Source organism: Miniopterus natalensis, chromosome 8 (genome assembly GCF_054644295.1).
Source record: "Miniopterus natalensis isolate mMinNat1 chromosome 8, mMinNat1.hap1, whole genome shotgun sequence".
Taxonomy (NCBI): Eukaryota; Metazoa; Chordata; class Mammalia; order Chiroptera; family Miniopteridae; genus Miniopterus; species Miniopterus natalensis.
In genome coordinates this window covers 17,044,630-17,061,518 of record NC_142088.1, presented here as the reverse complement: position 1 = coordinate 17,061,518, position 16,889 = coordinate 17,044,630, and the positions used below count along the sequence as shown (strand labels likewise).

At 40.2% G+C, this 16,889-nt stretch overlaps 1 protein-coding gene across 1 annotated transcript in view; it reads left to right on the top strand.

Moving 5' to 3' along the window:
- CPS1 (carbamoyl-phosphate synthase 1) overlaps nt 1-14,192 on the top strand; it is a 145,589-nt gene extending 131,397 nt beyond the window's left edge. The window contains exons 35-39 of the mRNA XM_016196893.2: nt 2,292-2,390; nt 9,829-9,888; nt 10,618-10,730; nt 12,252-12,381; nt 13,142-14,192. Coding sequence (XP_016052379.2) covers nt 2,292-2,390; nt 9,829-9,888; nt 10,618-10,730; nt 12,252-12,381; nt 13,142-13,240 — 501 coding nt within the window. The 3' untranslated portion in view covers nt 13,241-14,192. The remainder of the gene's footprint in view (nt 1-2,291; nt 2,391-9,828; nt 9,889-10,617; nt 10,731-12,251; nt 12,382-13,141) is intronic.
- Nucleotides 14,193-16,889: the final 2,697 nt, after the last annotated feature.

Sequence of the window (16,889 nt, the reverse complement as noted above, 5' to 3'; positions counted from 1 at the left end):
AATATGTAAAATGAATGTACAGCATCAGAAAGATCATGGACCTAAATATTGTGCAACATGCAAGTATATGCAAAATTTCAGAACCACTTTCAAAGCAACTTGAATCTCTTGGGGATTACCTATAAACTATAATGGGACTGGCCACTGGATGTCCCTCTTCACTTGTGTTGGGCCTCTGTCAGCTGAAGGTTTCTTCAAGAATGTGAAATGTGTTTCTTGTAGAGAGCTGTCAGATTCTAGAAAGTTCCCTACATGTCAGTGTCAGGACATTTTATGAATCACCTGGCCCTTGACAGACTTACCAGATACAACCTTCAAATTCTCATCTGTGGACGTCAGACTGTCAACATCAGACTGTGAGGCATCACTGTTTCCTCCTGGTATTGAGGAAAACCTGAAAGAGGAAACATTTAATTGCAACAAATACTTGATGTTTTATATGGTTGCCTGGTTACAAGCAGGGTCTGTGATGAGAAGCCAAGTGAGACAGGAAAGCAGTCAGTGAGGAATAAATGGCTATCTTGTTTGTATGTAGTCTGATGACCGCATTCTCTTAGCTCCTTTGCTGCTGCTTTTAATTTAATAGGTGAGAAAAACCTAACTTTAAAATGAGGGACCTCTATTACATTTCTGGGCCATTGAAGGAGGCTCTCTTCCAGGTTATCTTGACCCCATGATCACTCAGTAGTGGGGCTATTTTCAGCTGGTCGAGGGTTCAGATCAGGGAGAGATCTGTTTTCCTTCACACTGTTTGCTCTAGTGTGACAAATCTGTTTTCAGTGCTGAAGTCCATTCTGCCTCCAGACATACATTATTGGAGTTGTTGAAATATGAAAATATGAAAGAATTAGAAATTCAGCTCCCCCTTTGTTGTGTCTGTTTCAGAAATATAAAAAGAAATAATTCTCCTTCCATTATTAGAGTCATATTTCCAAGTGTCACGAAGTGTGATGTTACAAGGTCCACTGTATAACCGAAATCAGAATAATAATTCTAGCTTAGTGCAATGTCAATTATGCTTCAAAAAGATGTTCTCAGTGTTCACATGGCTTATTGAGGGATTGAATGAACCTTTAGCTCCTGATCTAGGTAAGGGGCATTTTATTTTCCCAGTGGTGAGGTGGGGATATCAGTCTTAATTTTTACTTGAATATCTGACTACTTTATATGTTTTTCTGTAGAAAACTGCTGAAACCACTTATGTGTTGTTGTATCTCAACTTATGATGGGATGGCCCAGGTTCTTTCATTAGAATTGGGTCCCATTAAGTTAGTTGACCAGAACTTGACCAAAGAAAATGTTTACTGTGGAGTATACAGGGTGGAGCAAAAGTAGGTTTACAGTTGTTTGTATGGAAAATAATACAATAATTAATAAGTTATAATAAAAGAATAAACACTCTGTTTTGCATACTCACAACTGTAAACCTACTTTTGCCCCACCCTGTATCCTGGTGGTCAGCTGAAGGTCAAAGTGATGAGAACTTTCCTTTCTTAAAGAAGGAATGTGGCCATCAGTGTTATTTACTATAATGGTGGCTCTGTACTTGTGCCAAAGGACGATGTGCGTGGCCGAGTCTACTCCCAGCATACTCACATGTACCATTTATTCTGGAGTTATGCTGGCCATGTGACCTGTACTTGTATTGGAGCACAATTACTGTTGGTGAAGCCTCTATATATGGTAACATTATATAGTTCGGAATTGTTTACTTATGGCTGCGGGATTCAGGGCTAGTAGCATGGCATTTAGGTTCATTATATGAAAATTATAAAAAACTAACAAACTCCTTTGAGATTTTCATGGACTTGCTGAATTGCTCAGAAGGCTTTCTCATGAGCTGTATGAAAGGGCTCCTAACCGATTGCTCAGCAGTTATGCATTTGTGCTACTGACCTGTGAATTCGTGCACTGTTGCATAGCACACACAACACACACTGTTATTTAAACATTATGTCGTATTAACATTTGGTAACTCACCACGTTATGGACCAGAAGCTGTGATTTGTATCCAAATAACTCACGGTAGAATCCAGTTATGTTGTTCCGCAGAGTGTTGTTGGATAGAGAAAGAATTGCTTATTCATTCATTATGCTTAATTAAAAACATAAGATACATCTGCCCTGGCCAGCCTTTTCATCCCCGGATTCAGATTGCATGGGTAATGCAATAATATCTGGCGATGGAGTCTATGAATAAACTGCTTTCCATTTGTAATTTTTTTTTTTGGTAAAGGTGGTTGACTATTATTTGCTTCCTTTATTTTATTTTTTTCATTTATTCTAAACAGGTGGCTTGCTTTGGAGAAGGTATTCACACAGCTTTCCTAAAGGCAATGCTTTCCACAGGATTTAAGATCCCCCAGAAAGGCATCCTGATTGGAATCCAGGTACGTGGCGTGTGGTTGTGTGCATGCCGTGGGCATGTGCTGGGAATGGCTGGGGGAAGGCACCTTAATTATGGTATAGGAGGGGGACAGTGGTTCTTCTAAAGAAAACAGCAACTTACAGAGAGCATGTTCTCTATATGCTCCCTGATTTTTGCCTTTCTCCATTGCAGTGGACAATAAAATTAAGTGGATAAATAAAAAAGACAGAAATAAAAAGTCTTTAACGAAAGGGTATTTGTTCTGAAAGATATTTAGGGCTCCTTTTAAAGGAATCTCCTTTATTGTTTGGTTACATCTTTTCTATATGTTTTATTCTTAGTCATTCCTCCTTAGCTCTGAACATAGGCTTTCCAAAAGGTTGGGTCTCGCTCCTTTCTCTCTCTCTCTCTCTCTCTGTCTATCTCCATCTCTCTTTCTCGCCCCCCCCATCTGTCTCTGTCTATCTCCATCTCTCTTCCTCTCCCCCTGTCTGTCTTTGTCTATCTCCATCTCTTAACTTTCCCCTTTTCCAGCTCATCTATGTCTATAATATCCATCTTCCTATCTGCAACAATCACCTTTAAATCGCAATCCTCAGCCATCTCATGTTTCCAACAGTCTGCTGGACACCTCTATCTGATCTCTAACCCAACGCATCTCCCAAACTGAGGTCATATTATTCTCTTCCTGACCTCTGTCCCTTCCTTTCTTACCTTCATTCATTCACATTTCAATTTCTACTAAACATCAAAGATTCAAAGTTGAAGATGTGGATATTATTTGAAAAATTTCTTAGCCTCGCTCTCCATGACTAATTGAAAGTCCTTAAAGGGCAGTGACTTAATGGGCTTAGGAAAGCCAGCATATCCCACAGTATACTGTGGAGGTTCTTCAAATACCAGTATTTGGTAAGCCTTTTCTGTCGAAGCAGGGTGCAATAATTACAAGTGAATATGTTCATATAATGAAAAGGACATTGTTGGTTTATTATGGCAGGCCAAATATCAATCTTAGTGCAAAATGGTAGCCCAGAAACTCCTTGGAATAATTATTGCAAGAATGTAAAACCTGTTCTGTTTATAAATTTCCTGAAAAATACTAGATGCTTCCAAAGGGTCATTCACTTTCTTTTGAGATTAGTAATTCTTGGATCCTTTGCAAACAATAGATGGTCTTCTGCATCACCCCTGCCGCATTTTTAATAAGCTCAAACCCTGCATGGTTACATAAAAATCATTAAAATATAATTAGAACAGTACCAGGTATTCTCAAGCCAGTGGGTGATTATTATACACACCATCTCATTAGGGTGTCTTAATATCTGCAGATTAGACCCTGGAGACTGGATGGGTAGTCGCTTTGGAGAAGTTTCTGCAAAGAGTAACTTGGGATTTTGCTTCCTAAAGGTGCCAAAAGGGTGATGGTGAACAGTGAGAGCAGAGACTAACAAGATGACTTGCAACTGCAAAGCTTAATGGCAGTTTAGAGACACATCACACCTTATGAGAGACTCATTACCTTATGAATGGGTACTAAGTATTATTAAGTTGCAAGTATGAGAGTATTTGCCCAACTTCCAGCTATGGCTTAAAGTTTAATGTGAGACCTGGGGGCATTCAGAGGAGACCGTGCCCTTAATCCCTATCTTCGCAACGAATCATATAGTTCTAACATTTTAAAATACCAGTTTAAAAAGGCAGTGATGTATAAAATTGCGCCTTGTTTGGTTCCAGTGCTGCAGGGAAATATGAGGCAAAAATTAATTTGATCCCTATGAAGTATTTGTGTAATTTTGGCATCAGTGAACGGAATTTTTGCTTTGCAGGAAAGAAAGGGTTTTGGGAGAAAAAAAGAGTTTTCTTCAGCAAGGGGTTCTGTCCATTGAGATTCCACCTTCCCACAAACTCTTTTTTTTTTAAAGAAATTGTTCCAGCAGCTACATGAATTATTGCAAAGAACTCTCTCCCTGTGCATGAGTACATAATCTTAGGGATTTAAATATATAGGTATTTTTAATTACAAAGACAAAAAGAAAATATTTAAAGAAATACTTAATAAAATTGTATTTAATAAAATATTTGCAGCTGCGGTAAATTTGATCAGCATTACTCTAAGCCTTCAGAGGTATATAAGAATCATCTTCTGACCTACTTTATATGGGAGGCAAGGAAAGCTGCGATCACCAACAGTTAATGTATAGTCTCTCCATTACTATACGAAGGACTTTCCTTTATAGTGATTTTAAAAGTATGTAGTCATAAACTTAACTAAACAATATGACAGGCTATACTAACTAGAGAATTATTAGCTATAAAAGTCACCAGCATCTTCTTAGTTAGAATGGGACCAAATCTAATTGCAAGTTTTTACCCAAACTTCATAGCAACTGTGGACAAAGTAATGAAGGGTTCCATATCTCAGGATACATCGTATTTTTAAAAAATAATTTTATTTAACATGACTCCACTAGGTCAGAAGAATTCATATAAACTCATTTGAATATATAAAGTCAGAGCTTAAAAGGACCAAAAATAGTACTGCTAATATATAAATGGGGGTTAGGGCCAGTAAGTACAAGGGAAGGCATCTAGTTGAGTTATGCAGTGTTCTTCTAAGAAAGAAAGCCCACAAGTGCATTGTGACTTCCTAAGGCCATCACTGATCTAGCAGGTGTGTGGACTTCACCCTCAGGAGAGCACTGGCAGCCAGCGCTGTCGAAGCTAATTTGCCCTATTTTTCCTGTATATGCAAATGGGGAGGTTGGTCAATATCCATCCCACTCATCTCCCTGCCCTGACCCACCAGCCTGCTATGAGTAGAAAAGTTTAATTGAAGATTCCTTAGTTTATTATTAATATTTTACAATGGGTCGTAAGATAAAATTGGGGAAAAGAGAAATAATGAGAAGAGGTAAATGTGACTCTGAGCCAGGGCACATTTTTATTATTGTTGGTGGTTTAACAGATATTTTAAATAGTAATTATTACTAGCGAATATCAGCCACTTCGAACATTTAGTAAATAGCTTGTATGTGGATGTGTGTTTGTGTGTGAGGGGGGCATGCATATACTCATTGGTTTTCTTGCAGAATTCTTACCTTTTTCTTTTTTCATTTCTCTTCTCTTTCCCCTCCTAATCCTTTACACACATAGACCCCCTGTGTCTGCCCTTCCAAGGTTAAATCCTATGAGTCAAATTACCTAGGAAATTTGAAATACTTATAGCATCAACATGGTGTACCTGTAGGACTTTGGAAAAAAATCAGGATTTAGATTTTGTCAAGGGATCCTTGTTAACTTACCTATTACATGCACAGTGTCTCTACCAAGAGGCTCGCCGTAGGCATGGATCCTGCTATTAGAAAAACACAATGCAGCTTTACATGGGAACAAAATCATCGTTGATTCCCTTGTAGTGTTTCTAGTTTCCTTTCATCCCATCAGGGTTTATTTTTAGTTGCTATGAGCAGACGGTCTGCCTCGTTTTGAAGTTTTCTGGAACACCCTTTAACAATAAATGATTCACTCGAGAGTTGACCAAGGCCCTCGCTAGTTATTCCCCTCTGGTGGGGCTACTCTGTGATGCGTGTGGAGAGGCGAGCGCCATCCCGGCATCTGCGCCTCAGCATCGCTCAGAAGCACAGAGCAAGCATTCGATTCGAAAAAGACAACTCCAAGTGACTCGAATCACCTTTTATCTTCAATATAGAATCATTAGGAACCGCCATAGAGTTGTCAGCCCAGATGTCCCTGTAGAGTCCACAGGCATCACAATATTAGCCTGGCTTCTCTGTTCTGCAGCCAGAAGTTGGAGTAATGTGAAAATGATAATTGGGGGAGATATATATATATATATATATATAAAATTTTTAAAGGACTTTCTTATAAACATTTTCCAGGAAATAAATCAGCTTGTACTTTTCACCTCTAGTTACAAATGGTTTCTTACCCAGGTATTTTCAATCAGCTATTAAATCCGGGGCTGCTCAGATGCAAGCTGACAGCTGTAATTTCTTTTTGTAGAGAGGCTGTTTTATGTGTCACAAGTGTTCAATACATGTTTGATAGAAGTTTATAATGTGGCTATGAAAGCCAACACCCCAGACCGGGAGGCAGAGTGGTTGCCTGGCTGGGAACTGCCAATACTGTCATGTAGGATATTTATCTTTTCCAGCACGAAACAGCTCCATAATGAGGTTCTGACTGGTGTCTGCGGGTCTTAGAGGACTTGCTGACTTATTTTACTTTAAAATGGTCAAGGAAAAAAATTGCATTCTAGTACTCCTCCCTCAACATTTTTCACTGTGTCTTTGGCCAAGGTTAGTGCATCTTCACTTCCAGTTACAAAATGAGAGAAAGATGGCCCTGCTATCTCCTATCCCCTCCTATTCCTAGACTTAAGTGTGTGTCAGAATCACCGGGGGGGTTTGCTGAAACGTAGATTACTGGGACTCAGGCTCAGAGTTCCTGATTCTGTAGATCTGGGGCAGGGCCCAAATGTTCATGTTTTAAACAAATTTCCAGGTGAAGCCCATTTCCCAGGGGACCACATTTTGAGCATTACTGTACTTGAGAAGTGGTATTTTAGAAAACTGGTTCAACGTTATGTTATACTGTGCCCATATATTATCAGTGACTTTTTGCTAGAGGATCATTTAGGAGATTGACAATAGTTTGTTCAGTTCATGATTAATCTATTAATTAGTCATTGCGTGTTTGTTGGAGGCCTTTATGTTGAGCCTTCTAATGTTCTTTGGTGCTTACTTAAGTCTGCTCTGTGTTTAGCAGAAGTTCCAAAATTCAGAAGTTCATTTATACTATTTAGAATATTTCATGTATATTTGCCGTATTTCAGGAAACTTAAAACATGAAGAAAACCTAAAAATGCCATCTAATTCAGTCCCTTGCTTTCCGAGCAGAATCAAACTTGAGCCAAACTTGAACGAATGATTGTCCTGTTCTGCCTAACCTGTTCTTAAAGAGACTGGCGCACATCTCATTAAGCTGCCCTAACACCTCTGAGCTACCCTCTGACTTTATACTTATTTATTTTTTGTGTCTACCCATGAGTTTCTTGCAGCTAAACCCATTCTTCTTCTTTGGTACTAAGTGGAAATGGAAAGCTACTTTTCTGGGCATGGTTACAGCTCGTGTTCTAGAAGACTGTCATGAATAACCCTTGAGCCTGCCTTAACCGAGATTCATCCAGTTGCATTTATCTCTTCTCTTTGCCAATAGTTTCCTCTCATAAAACTGCAGTTCTTGGATGAGAGGGACAGAATCTGAAATAATTCTATATTTGAACACAGTCTTTGGAGTCTTTTCCTAGGATTTAGAACTGTTCTCAAAAAGCCTCTGCAAGTAAATATTATCAAAGTTGTGCAAGGATCTTGATATGTTTTGTTATTGAAATTGTAATTTCTCTAAAATTCTGAAATAAGATCATGAAAAAATCCATTACTAATATAATATAAAATATAATATAATAACCATTACTAATATAATAAATAGATCACAAAACATTTACTAAAGTAACCAAATTATGTCATCTGTATATAAACTTTTTATAAGGGAAAACAGTCAAAATGGCCTTATTTAATGCAGACTGGATGTTTTTAACTTCGTATGATTTGGCACACTCAGTTACTCATGTGCTCATGTTAATGAGCTCAAGGTCATGGGCTGGTCTTTGGACAGGCCACTTAGCTTCGCTTTCTTTCACCCTGACCACTGTCTTGCACTTACTGGCTTTAGGCCCCAGGAAGGAGGTGGGTTCAGAACTGGGGAACCCTGATGGCCATGAGCAGGAATCCAGGGAAGGCAGGACCTGGAAACTAGATGGGTCCAGCTGGGGCTCCAGAAGGTCCCAGCAATGACTATAGGAAAATATCTGAACAGGGAGATGCAATGTTAGGGAAGCCTGTCCAAAGTAAAATAAATGTGAGGAGGAAGTTGGTTTGTGTTGTAAGTGTGACAGCCAGGAGAGGAACCCAGGCTGGAAACTAAGGGGCAGGAGCAGGAATCTAGTGTCTGGGAGGAAAAACACCACACAGCTATTTGAATAATGATAATAATACTTAATGAGAACTCTTAATGGGCCAGTAATTATGCTAAGTCGCTCTTCTAGCACTTAGTAGTTCTTACTTTAAATTCATTCATTGAGTTGTGAGGACTTAAAAAAATACTTCTTTTCCTCTCACCTTCTAAGTTCTTCTAGCTGGGCTAATCAAATGAGCAGAAATAGATTAACAGGAGAACATGTACAAAGTTTATTATGGATGTACGTGCTGGGGTGTCATGAGATAGGAGACCTGAAATGCAATGGGCAGCTGAGGTTTATAGGCCAGTGTGGCGAAAGGCGAAATAAGCAATTGGGAGGTAGCTGGGGAGCAGTGTAACACAGGTGGCGGGCAAGTTCTTGCTGAGCAGCTCAGAAGCAATGTAACAATATGGTGGGGGGGGACGAGGGGCTAGGGGACGGGGGTCTAGCTACCAGGCCCCCCCTGGAGCCTTCCTATCTAATATTAAGGTGCATTTGTTAAGGTTCCTCTTCCAAAGCAGACCTTTCCACGTGAATCTCTTAGGCAGGAAAAGGGGAGGGCAGAAGGTTCTTTCTGAATCTTGTTTCTTATTAACCGGTTTAAAATCAATATCCCAAAAGGCACTGTTTTTTTGCAGGGGGGGAACTTTGGTCCCCTTTAGAGTACTCACAAGGACCCCATGATTCGGATACTGTTCTATGCCTGTTTAACGGGTGGGGAAAGGGCATCATGGAGAGAGATTTAAGTAAGTTGCTCAAGGTCACACAGTTTATCGCAGGGCCCCAAGAAGTAGGTACACTGTTATTCTCACTGCTGTTTTAAAAATGAAGAAATGAAAGCTCAAAGACATTAGCTTTTCTAACCAGTGATGAATGGTAAAGCCAGGATTTGAAATGCAGCTGGCGACTCCAGAGCCCATTCTCTCAAAAGGGAGTTTCAAGTGGTTGACTTATTGCCGGCGCTGTGCACGAGCTACTAGGGCAGGGCCTAGTAACTGAAGGGCGGCACAAGGTTTGAACTCAGCAGCGAGAACAGGTCCAACAGGCAAAACATCCAGCAAGGCGGGCTTGGCATGCAGCTCTTTAGCTACTCCCTGAGCGAGAGGATCTGTGCAGAACTGGGGTCTGTCTGCATCTGCCCATAGAGCTTAAATGGATTAAATGGGGAATGAAGGAATTTGAGGGCAAGGTAAAAAGAGAACAGAGAATAAGAATGTAGATGGGATTGTATCTATATTGGAAAAATAAGTAAGAACTCATACTCACTGTAAGAAGATAAACGATAAAACTTGTCATATAAAACACCTGGCAACAATGGCATTGCCTCTTATAATGGCAGGGAAAATACCGTATTGCATATGACTAAATAAAGAGCATGGATATCTAGAAAGTGAATTTTATTAAATTCCTTTAATTTCAGCAATCATTCCGTCCGAGATTCCTTGGGGTGGCCGAACAATTACACAATGAAGGTTTCAAGGTATGTGATATTAATTTTTTGATGAATTGTTTTCTGTCAGTGTTGAACTCTCTCCACAAAAGAGAATGTTGAAAAAAATCTTAGGGAATTAAGTAGATCAAAATATGTCCTAAGTTGATAGTTTCAAGTCTTCAATGAATAAAATAATTAGAAAGACTAGCTTTAAGTTTTAATACAGTTATCACAAACTTAGAAAGTTTAGCTTACACAGAACTGGGACAAAGTTCCAATGCATTTCCATATATTTTCCCTTTTTCCTTTTTCTGTTTCCATATGTAGTCATAGTGTCCAGTTGCTACAGTTATAGGCAAAACTTCTTGTTGTAATAGTGTCAACAATAAAAAGAAAGAAAAAACATATTTGCTATGAATACATTCACACAAAGCCTGGTTTAATGCAACAAAGTAGCTCCTAAGGCTCAGGGTGGGCCTGTGGTGGTCGGCTTTGTTGACCTAATAACAATGAATAATCAGCCATGAATAATTTTTTATTTTTCTGCTCTACAAAAGCAGTTACAATGGAGGTTATGAAATTTTTTACCACTGCAAATAAATTTAAAAATATTTGAAGTGCCCATGACTATGTATACTGAGTCCAAATCTCTGTTCATGGAATCATATTGTTTCTCATATTTTATTGTACTTTGTGTTTTAAATGACATGTAGGCTTCTTTGCTTCATGAGAGCCTTCCCTGTGGTACAGTAACTGACTTTTCCATTTTAAACACAGCTCTTTGCCACGGAAGCCACGTCAGACTGGCTCAATGCCAACAATGTCCCCGCCACCCCTGTGGCATGGCCATCTCAGGAAGGACAGAATCCCAGCCTCTCTTCCATCAGAAAGTAAGAACTGGGCAGAGTTGTCTGTGATAATAAAACAGAGGATTAACCTTGGGAACTAGTGTGATGTGAACACTTTACCCTCTTGCATGACTTCTATAAATCCTCTTGGTCAACCAGTTTAAAATGAGTGAATCTGTGGGTGATAGTAAAGTTTCATTCTCATGAACTTTGCTATCCCTATGAACACATGATGTCATATGTGCACATGGTGACATGCGGCATCTTTCAAAATAGTTGCTAGTAAGGGGGCTTTCCTTGACAGACCCCAAGATCTCAGTGATGAGAGTCATGGTCATGAAGACCGTAATGTAGGACTTTATATTTGACATTAAACTTATATATCTATATCTCTATCTGTCTATCATCTATCTATCTATCATCTATCTATCATCTATCTATCTATCTATCTATCTATCTATCTATCTATCTATCTATCTATCTATCTATCTATCTATCTATCTATCTATCTATCATCTATCTATCTATCATCTATCTATCATCATCTATCATCTATATCTATCATCTATCTATATCTATGTGCATGTCAAGTACAAGTTTGACCAGCTGTCTTTCACTGACCTTATGCATCAGTGACTCAATTTCTCGAGATCTTGCCACGTGCAGGAGACTATGATGAGAGCTATGATAATGTCAGTCACTGGATCACCTAATTTGCATCCTTTGATCAATTGGTCACTGTGCCTTAGGCTATGTCATCATTAGAGCTGTAAGACATATTATTTCAGCAAGCTATGTGACCCCAGGGGACACCATTATGTAAACACAGGACTATGTGGCATAGGTACAGAGGAGATAATTCTCAGTTGCTCCAGGATATTACACCCCATTGAATGACTAAGTCATACCAAATTCTATGCACTAGGCTATTGTTAGAGCTCCTAAGAAGGTAACCTATAAATCAGTATCAAGTTAATAAAAGGAGGGCAAATTTTTCAGACCTTTGTAGACTTCCAGTGATGTTATAAGCCCTCGCTTAGAGCTTTGTAAAACAATAATTAGCATTACTTCATGCCTTTGACATTTAAATGTCTCCTGTGTGTGTAGCTGCCCAGCAAGAGAATGTGAAGTGGTTTAACTCAGAATCAGGTACCTGCATTCTCATACCATCAGCCGAGAGGCACTGGGAAGCCGCAGTGAAGTAAAGTTGATCTGGGAGTGGAAATATGGGGAGGACTGGGCTTCGACGCTGGGCGAATCACCTCCTTGTAAAATAAGTAAATACCTATCAAATTACCAAGGTAGCATTTTCAAGAGAAAACAAACCTTTCCCTTCAATTAGTTAGACTTTCACCAGAGTTCTTTCAAGAGCACAGTAATAAAATTATAACCCCCAAATAGTGTAACGTGAACATTTACTGAGAGGGGGATAGATGGCAGTCAGCTCGGTATGGCATTGACTCCAAATGGCTAGGAGAGTAATTTACGTTAGTATTTTTAAAACTAATTATAAAATACCCATGGTCACCTGCAAGCTTTTGTTTGTTCCGTTGGTTCTCCCAGGCTGATTAGAGACGGCAGCATTGACCTGGTGATTAACCTCCCCAACAACAACACGAAGTTTGTCCACGATAATTACGTGATTCGGAGGACAGCCGTCGACAGCGGAATTGCTCTCCTCACTAACTTCCAGGTACGGTCTTTTTCTCAAATCCAGGCTGCAGGAGAATTTTTGTTTCTGTGCCTCCCTTATGTGGGTTCATCGATCTATGCACACCTCTCCCCTTCCCTTCTTAGAACATTCAGAATGGAGGGGGATTTCTGAATAGAATGTAAAATAATGATGCTGTTATGGCAGGTCATGGCCTAGCTGAGACAGTGGGTGATCAAGCAATTGAGATAATCAAAAGCCACGGACAGCCATGGCTCTCTCATTACCCGTGCAATTATCCTTTAAATAAGAAGTGTGGTGTGGCATGGATTAAGGATACAAGCTCTTATTCCATTGTTTCTAAGTGAAAACCACCACGTAAGAGCAACAGGTTCACGATAACTGAAGACCCAGATACAGTGCAAACAGTTGTTCAGTTCACAGAAAATGATCGCGTGCGGCCTGTTCAGCTCCACTCGGACGTGATCCCCCAGGTTCTTTATCACAGGGGGAAGAGCTATTCTTAGGGACTCATTAACTTCCTGCGCATCCTACTTTTTCCCTGGGTCAGTTTTAATCCCTCTTCAGAGGGCGGGGAATGGGGGGGCGGGGTGGGATAAGCATATTCATGGTGAGGCCTGAGATATAGCAGAAAGTCCCAATTAAATTGAAAAATTTGTTTCTTTCATCCCATGCCCCTTTGAAAACTGGGAGCAGACACTGTGACTTTTCACTCCTGCCTCATTAAACATTCACTTTCATATCATCTGGGTTGCTGAGATTCCTACCCTTCTGTTTTCAGGTGACCAAACTTTTCGCTGAGGCCGTGCAGAAGTCTCGCACTGTGGACTCCAAGAGTCTTTTCCACTACAGGCAGTCCAGTGCCGGGAAGGGGGCATAGAGAAGTGGAGGCCCGGCTCCCTTCCTGAACCAAGGAACTGATTCCCACCTTCCTTTCCCAGAGATGAACACAGACACCAGACTTTATTTCAGTTTACTCAGTTACGCCTTAATGTTCTTTTCTTTCACCATTAAATTGTCGTCAGTCACTTTTCAAAAACCTTGCATAGAGAGTCCTTCCTAAGTAACCTGTTCTTCGCGAGAATGCATTCCTCTGTTGTGCCTCACTTTGGGTGGGCTAAGCTTCCCCACGCTTCCTCGCAGCTAACATTTGATGGTGCTGATTAAGGGTAATCAAGGTAGGAAACGTTGCTTCTCTGTCTCCTGAACTCTTTCTCTGTGCACGTCACAGACACTACTGTCATTGTTTGAAAATAGCCGCCACACTCAGGACCCTTTCACCAGGCAGAATGCTCTAAAGATTTGATAAAATGAAGCACGGATCTAATTTATGAAGCCCTTCATCATGATGCCTGTTTGCTGTTCCTTTTTAGTAATCCTTGTATCTGGCCCACCCAGGAATATCGTCATCCCTTCCCACAGTGCTGAATTTGAGAAGTGTGACTGAGGTCTTTAAGGAATAGATTTCTTTAAAGGACACTAGTTTGCAGTTTTGGGTTTTGGAGTATGTCAGCAGAGGGTAGATACCGCTGAGGCAGGTTTATTCCTGTTGTTCTTTGGAGTTTTAACCTGAGCCAACTGAAATCTTCAGATTTATGCCACCTCCCTGCCCTCCCCCACTTCCTGCCAACTTTCGATACACTTGGGAGTTACATTCATTCCCTTCAGACTATGGATTCTGATGATCTACTGAGGCCCACGCTGCACTGTGAGTCGCACACATTTTAAGCACAAGGTCCCCTTTCCTCCTGCATACAAGAGAAGCCCTTCCTTCAAGGCAGCCTTTGTATCTTTAAACTTTTTGTGTTATTACAAGTGCTCTAATTGTGAACTTTTAAATAAAATACTGTTAAGAGGCAATGCAGTTGTATTCTCGCATTTATTTACTTATTTTGTGTTGATATATAAAATTAGTTCACCTCTCTGATGAAGCAGGGCTTAGAGCCAGGATCACATCACTTTGTCTTTTTTCTAGACATATAGGGTATGTCTAGCAAATTAATATTAAAAATAACGAGGCCTAGGCCATTGCATTTTTTTCTTGTTTCCCTCTTGTTTATAAGTCTCATTGAAAATTTTAAAAGAAGGAAATCTTACCCTTTATGACAGCATGGATGGACCTGGAGAGTATTATGCTAAGTGAAATAAGCCAGTCAGAGAAAGACAAGTACCACACGATCTCACTCATATGTGGAATCTAATGAACAAAATAAACTGATGAACAAAATAGGAACAGAGACATGGATACAAGGAACAGACCAACAGAGGTCAGAGAAGATGGGGAGGGGAGGACTGGATGAAAGAAGGTGCAGGGATTAACCAAAGAACATGTTTCATAGCCCATAGACACACACAACAGTGTGGTGACTGACAGAGGGTAGGGGGCCTGGGTGGTGGTGGGCAAAGGGGGTAAAAAATGGGGACATCTGTGACAGTGTCAACAATAAAAATAAAGAAAAAAGTTATCATGTGCTTATATGCCACCTTTGATCCATCCAGATCCTTTCAAATATAGTTACAGCCACATGCTGACTAAAGGTTGCCACCCATATATAATAAACTTTTAAACAAATATCAAGCATGTTATGGAGAAAAGTAGTTGGACCCAAACAGAGGGTGATCCAGATTGCCTGGTGGAGACTGTCAATTACGACGGTGATACCATATCCTGGAAATACCGCCTAAAATGTGACTTTGGGAAGGTCCTAAGATAACGATGAAATATTAGACTATAGCCCTTCCCTCTCAGTCTGCAGTCAAGGATTTACCACTTGAGATGGACCCGCACGAAGGCTTCTCAAATTCAGTTCCTTCTCTCCCCCTTGTCACAGTGAGATCTTCATCACTTCTTCCCAGCAACATTATAATAATGTATTCCCTGATCGCCCATCCCCTGACCTGAAAACATTTAATGAATTTCTGCAGTGTTTGGTGTGGGATAGACCACGGTCCCTCCTACTCCTATTATCCTAGGACCTTTCTGACACAGCACTGCTAAAACATTAGGCTCACCTGCCATTCATCAGGCAGGTCTAAGGTAGCATGAATTAGCCGTTTTAATCCTCGAAATGCCCCTCTGAGTAGGTGCTGCCAGATTCCATATTATAAATAAAGGAACTAAGGCGTACATGACCAAGTCACACAAAACACAGTCTCATTTTTTGGTATCTTACATTGTAACGAAGACATACGTAAAAAATCATTTCTCACAGTAAAGAAAGTACTGAACTTGCCTGCAGAGATCAGGGAAGTGCTTATCTGGTGAAAGGGACTCTGTGTTGTCTTGAACAGTGCGCCATAGTTCCTCGGGCAGACTAGCGGACAGGCAAGGGCATTCATGTGAGGAAATGAGTAGTTTGGCCGGACTGGATCTCAGGGTATGTGTGGAGAGAAAGGACTTGGGGCAGAAGTTGAGACTGGATTCTTAATTGTGCATATTTGAGCCACATGGAAGTTTTAAGGTGTTTTATTTGAAAATAATTTTGGACTTAAAAAAATGCAAAAATAAAAATAGTACAGCCTTTACCCAGATTTACCTACTGGTAACATTTTACCCTGTTTGACTTTATATTGCTTGCTCTCGCTGTCGTCTATCATCTAACTATCTACACACACACACACACACACACACACAGTGGAGGGAGAAAACTGCATTTTGACAGAGATAAGCAGGCTGCGGGTGACCAATTGGGAAATCTAACTCACTTTGAAACAAACAGAATTACTTGCTGAAGGTACCAGAAGGTCGCAGCAACACTTAAGTTTTGTATTGTGGGAATTTAACAGAGGTTCTCAGCTTTCATATTAATTTGAACAGACTACTTGTAAAATAAAATAAAAAAATGAGAACAGCAATAGTTAATCAAGTAATAATAATTAATCAAGTAATAATAATTAATCAAGCAGCATCATTTCTCAATGAACCCTATATTTTTGTTGGTAAAATAAAGGGTCTTTGGAAAACCAGGCAAGACATACTCTCCATGGTGCTGAAAATTGAACTATGTTAAGTTTTGGTTTTGTTATCTCCCTCTTTTCTAATGTTCAAAATTTGCAAACGTCAATGAACAAGTAGCTAATGCGCCCAAAAGCTTGGGTTGAGTGAGGGAAAGGCAAGAAAACGGAAGCCACTTGTGTCCCCATTTGGCCGGGCTTTGTCCTTTTGGAACATTTTTTCATATAAACAGGTTAACACATTTTTAAATGCCTGAATCTGTGATCTATCACAAGTGCAGACAACATAAGGTCTATGTCTGTAGCGCTGAGCAGAAAATCGAAGTCGCCTTTTCCACGCTGAGAGTTTAATAGCAGGCGGGGAGGGCCGGCCCTGGGCGCGCCAGGAGGCGCCGGCCTGTGAAACGGAATCGAGAATGACCCACGTATGGATTTAGGGTTTTATGGCTTTGGGAAGGCAAGCAGACTATTTTAACTGCACTTCTGTCAGACTTTCCTCTTAAACAGCATTCCCACTGGAAACTTTAAAAAACAGCACAACTGGAAACTTGAAAAACAGCTACAGCATTCACTTC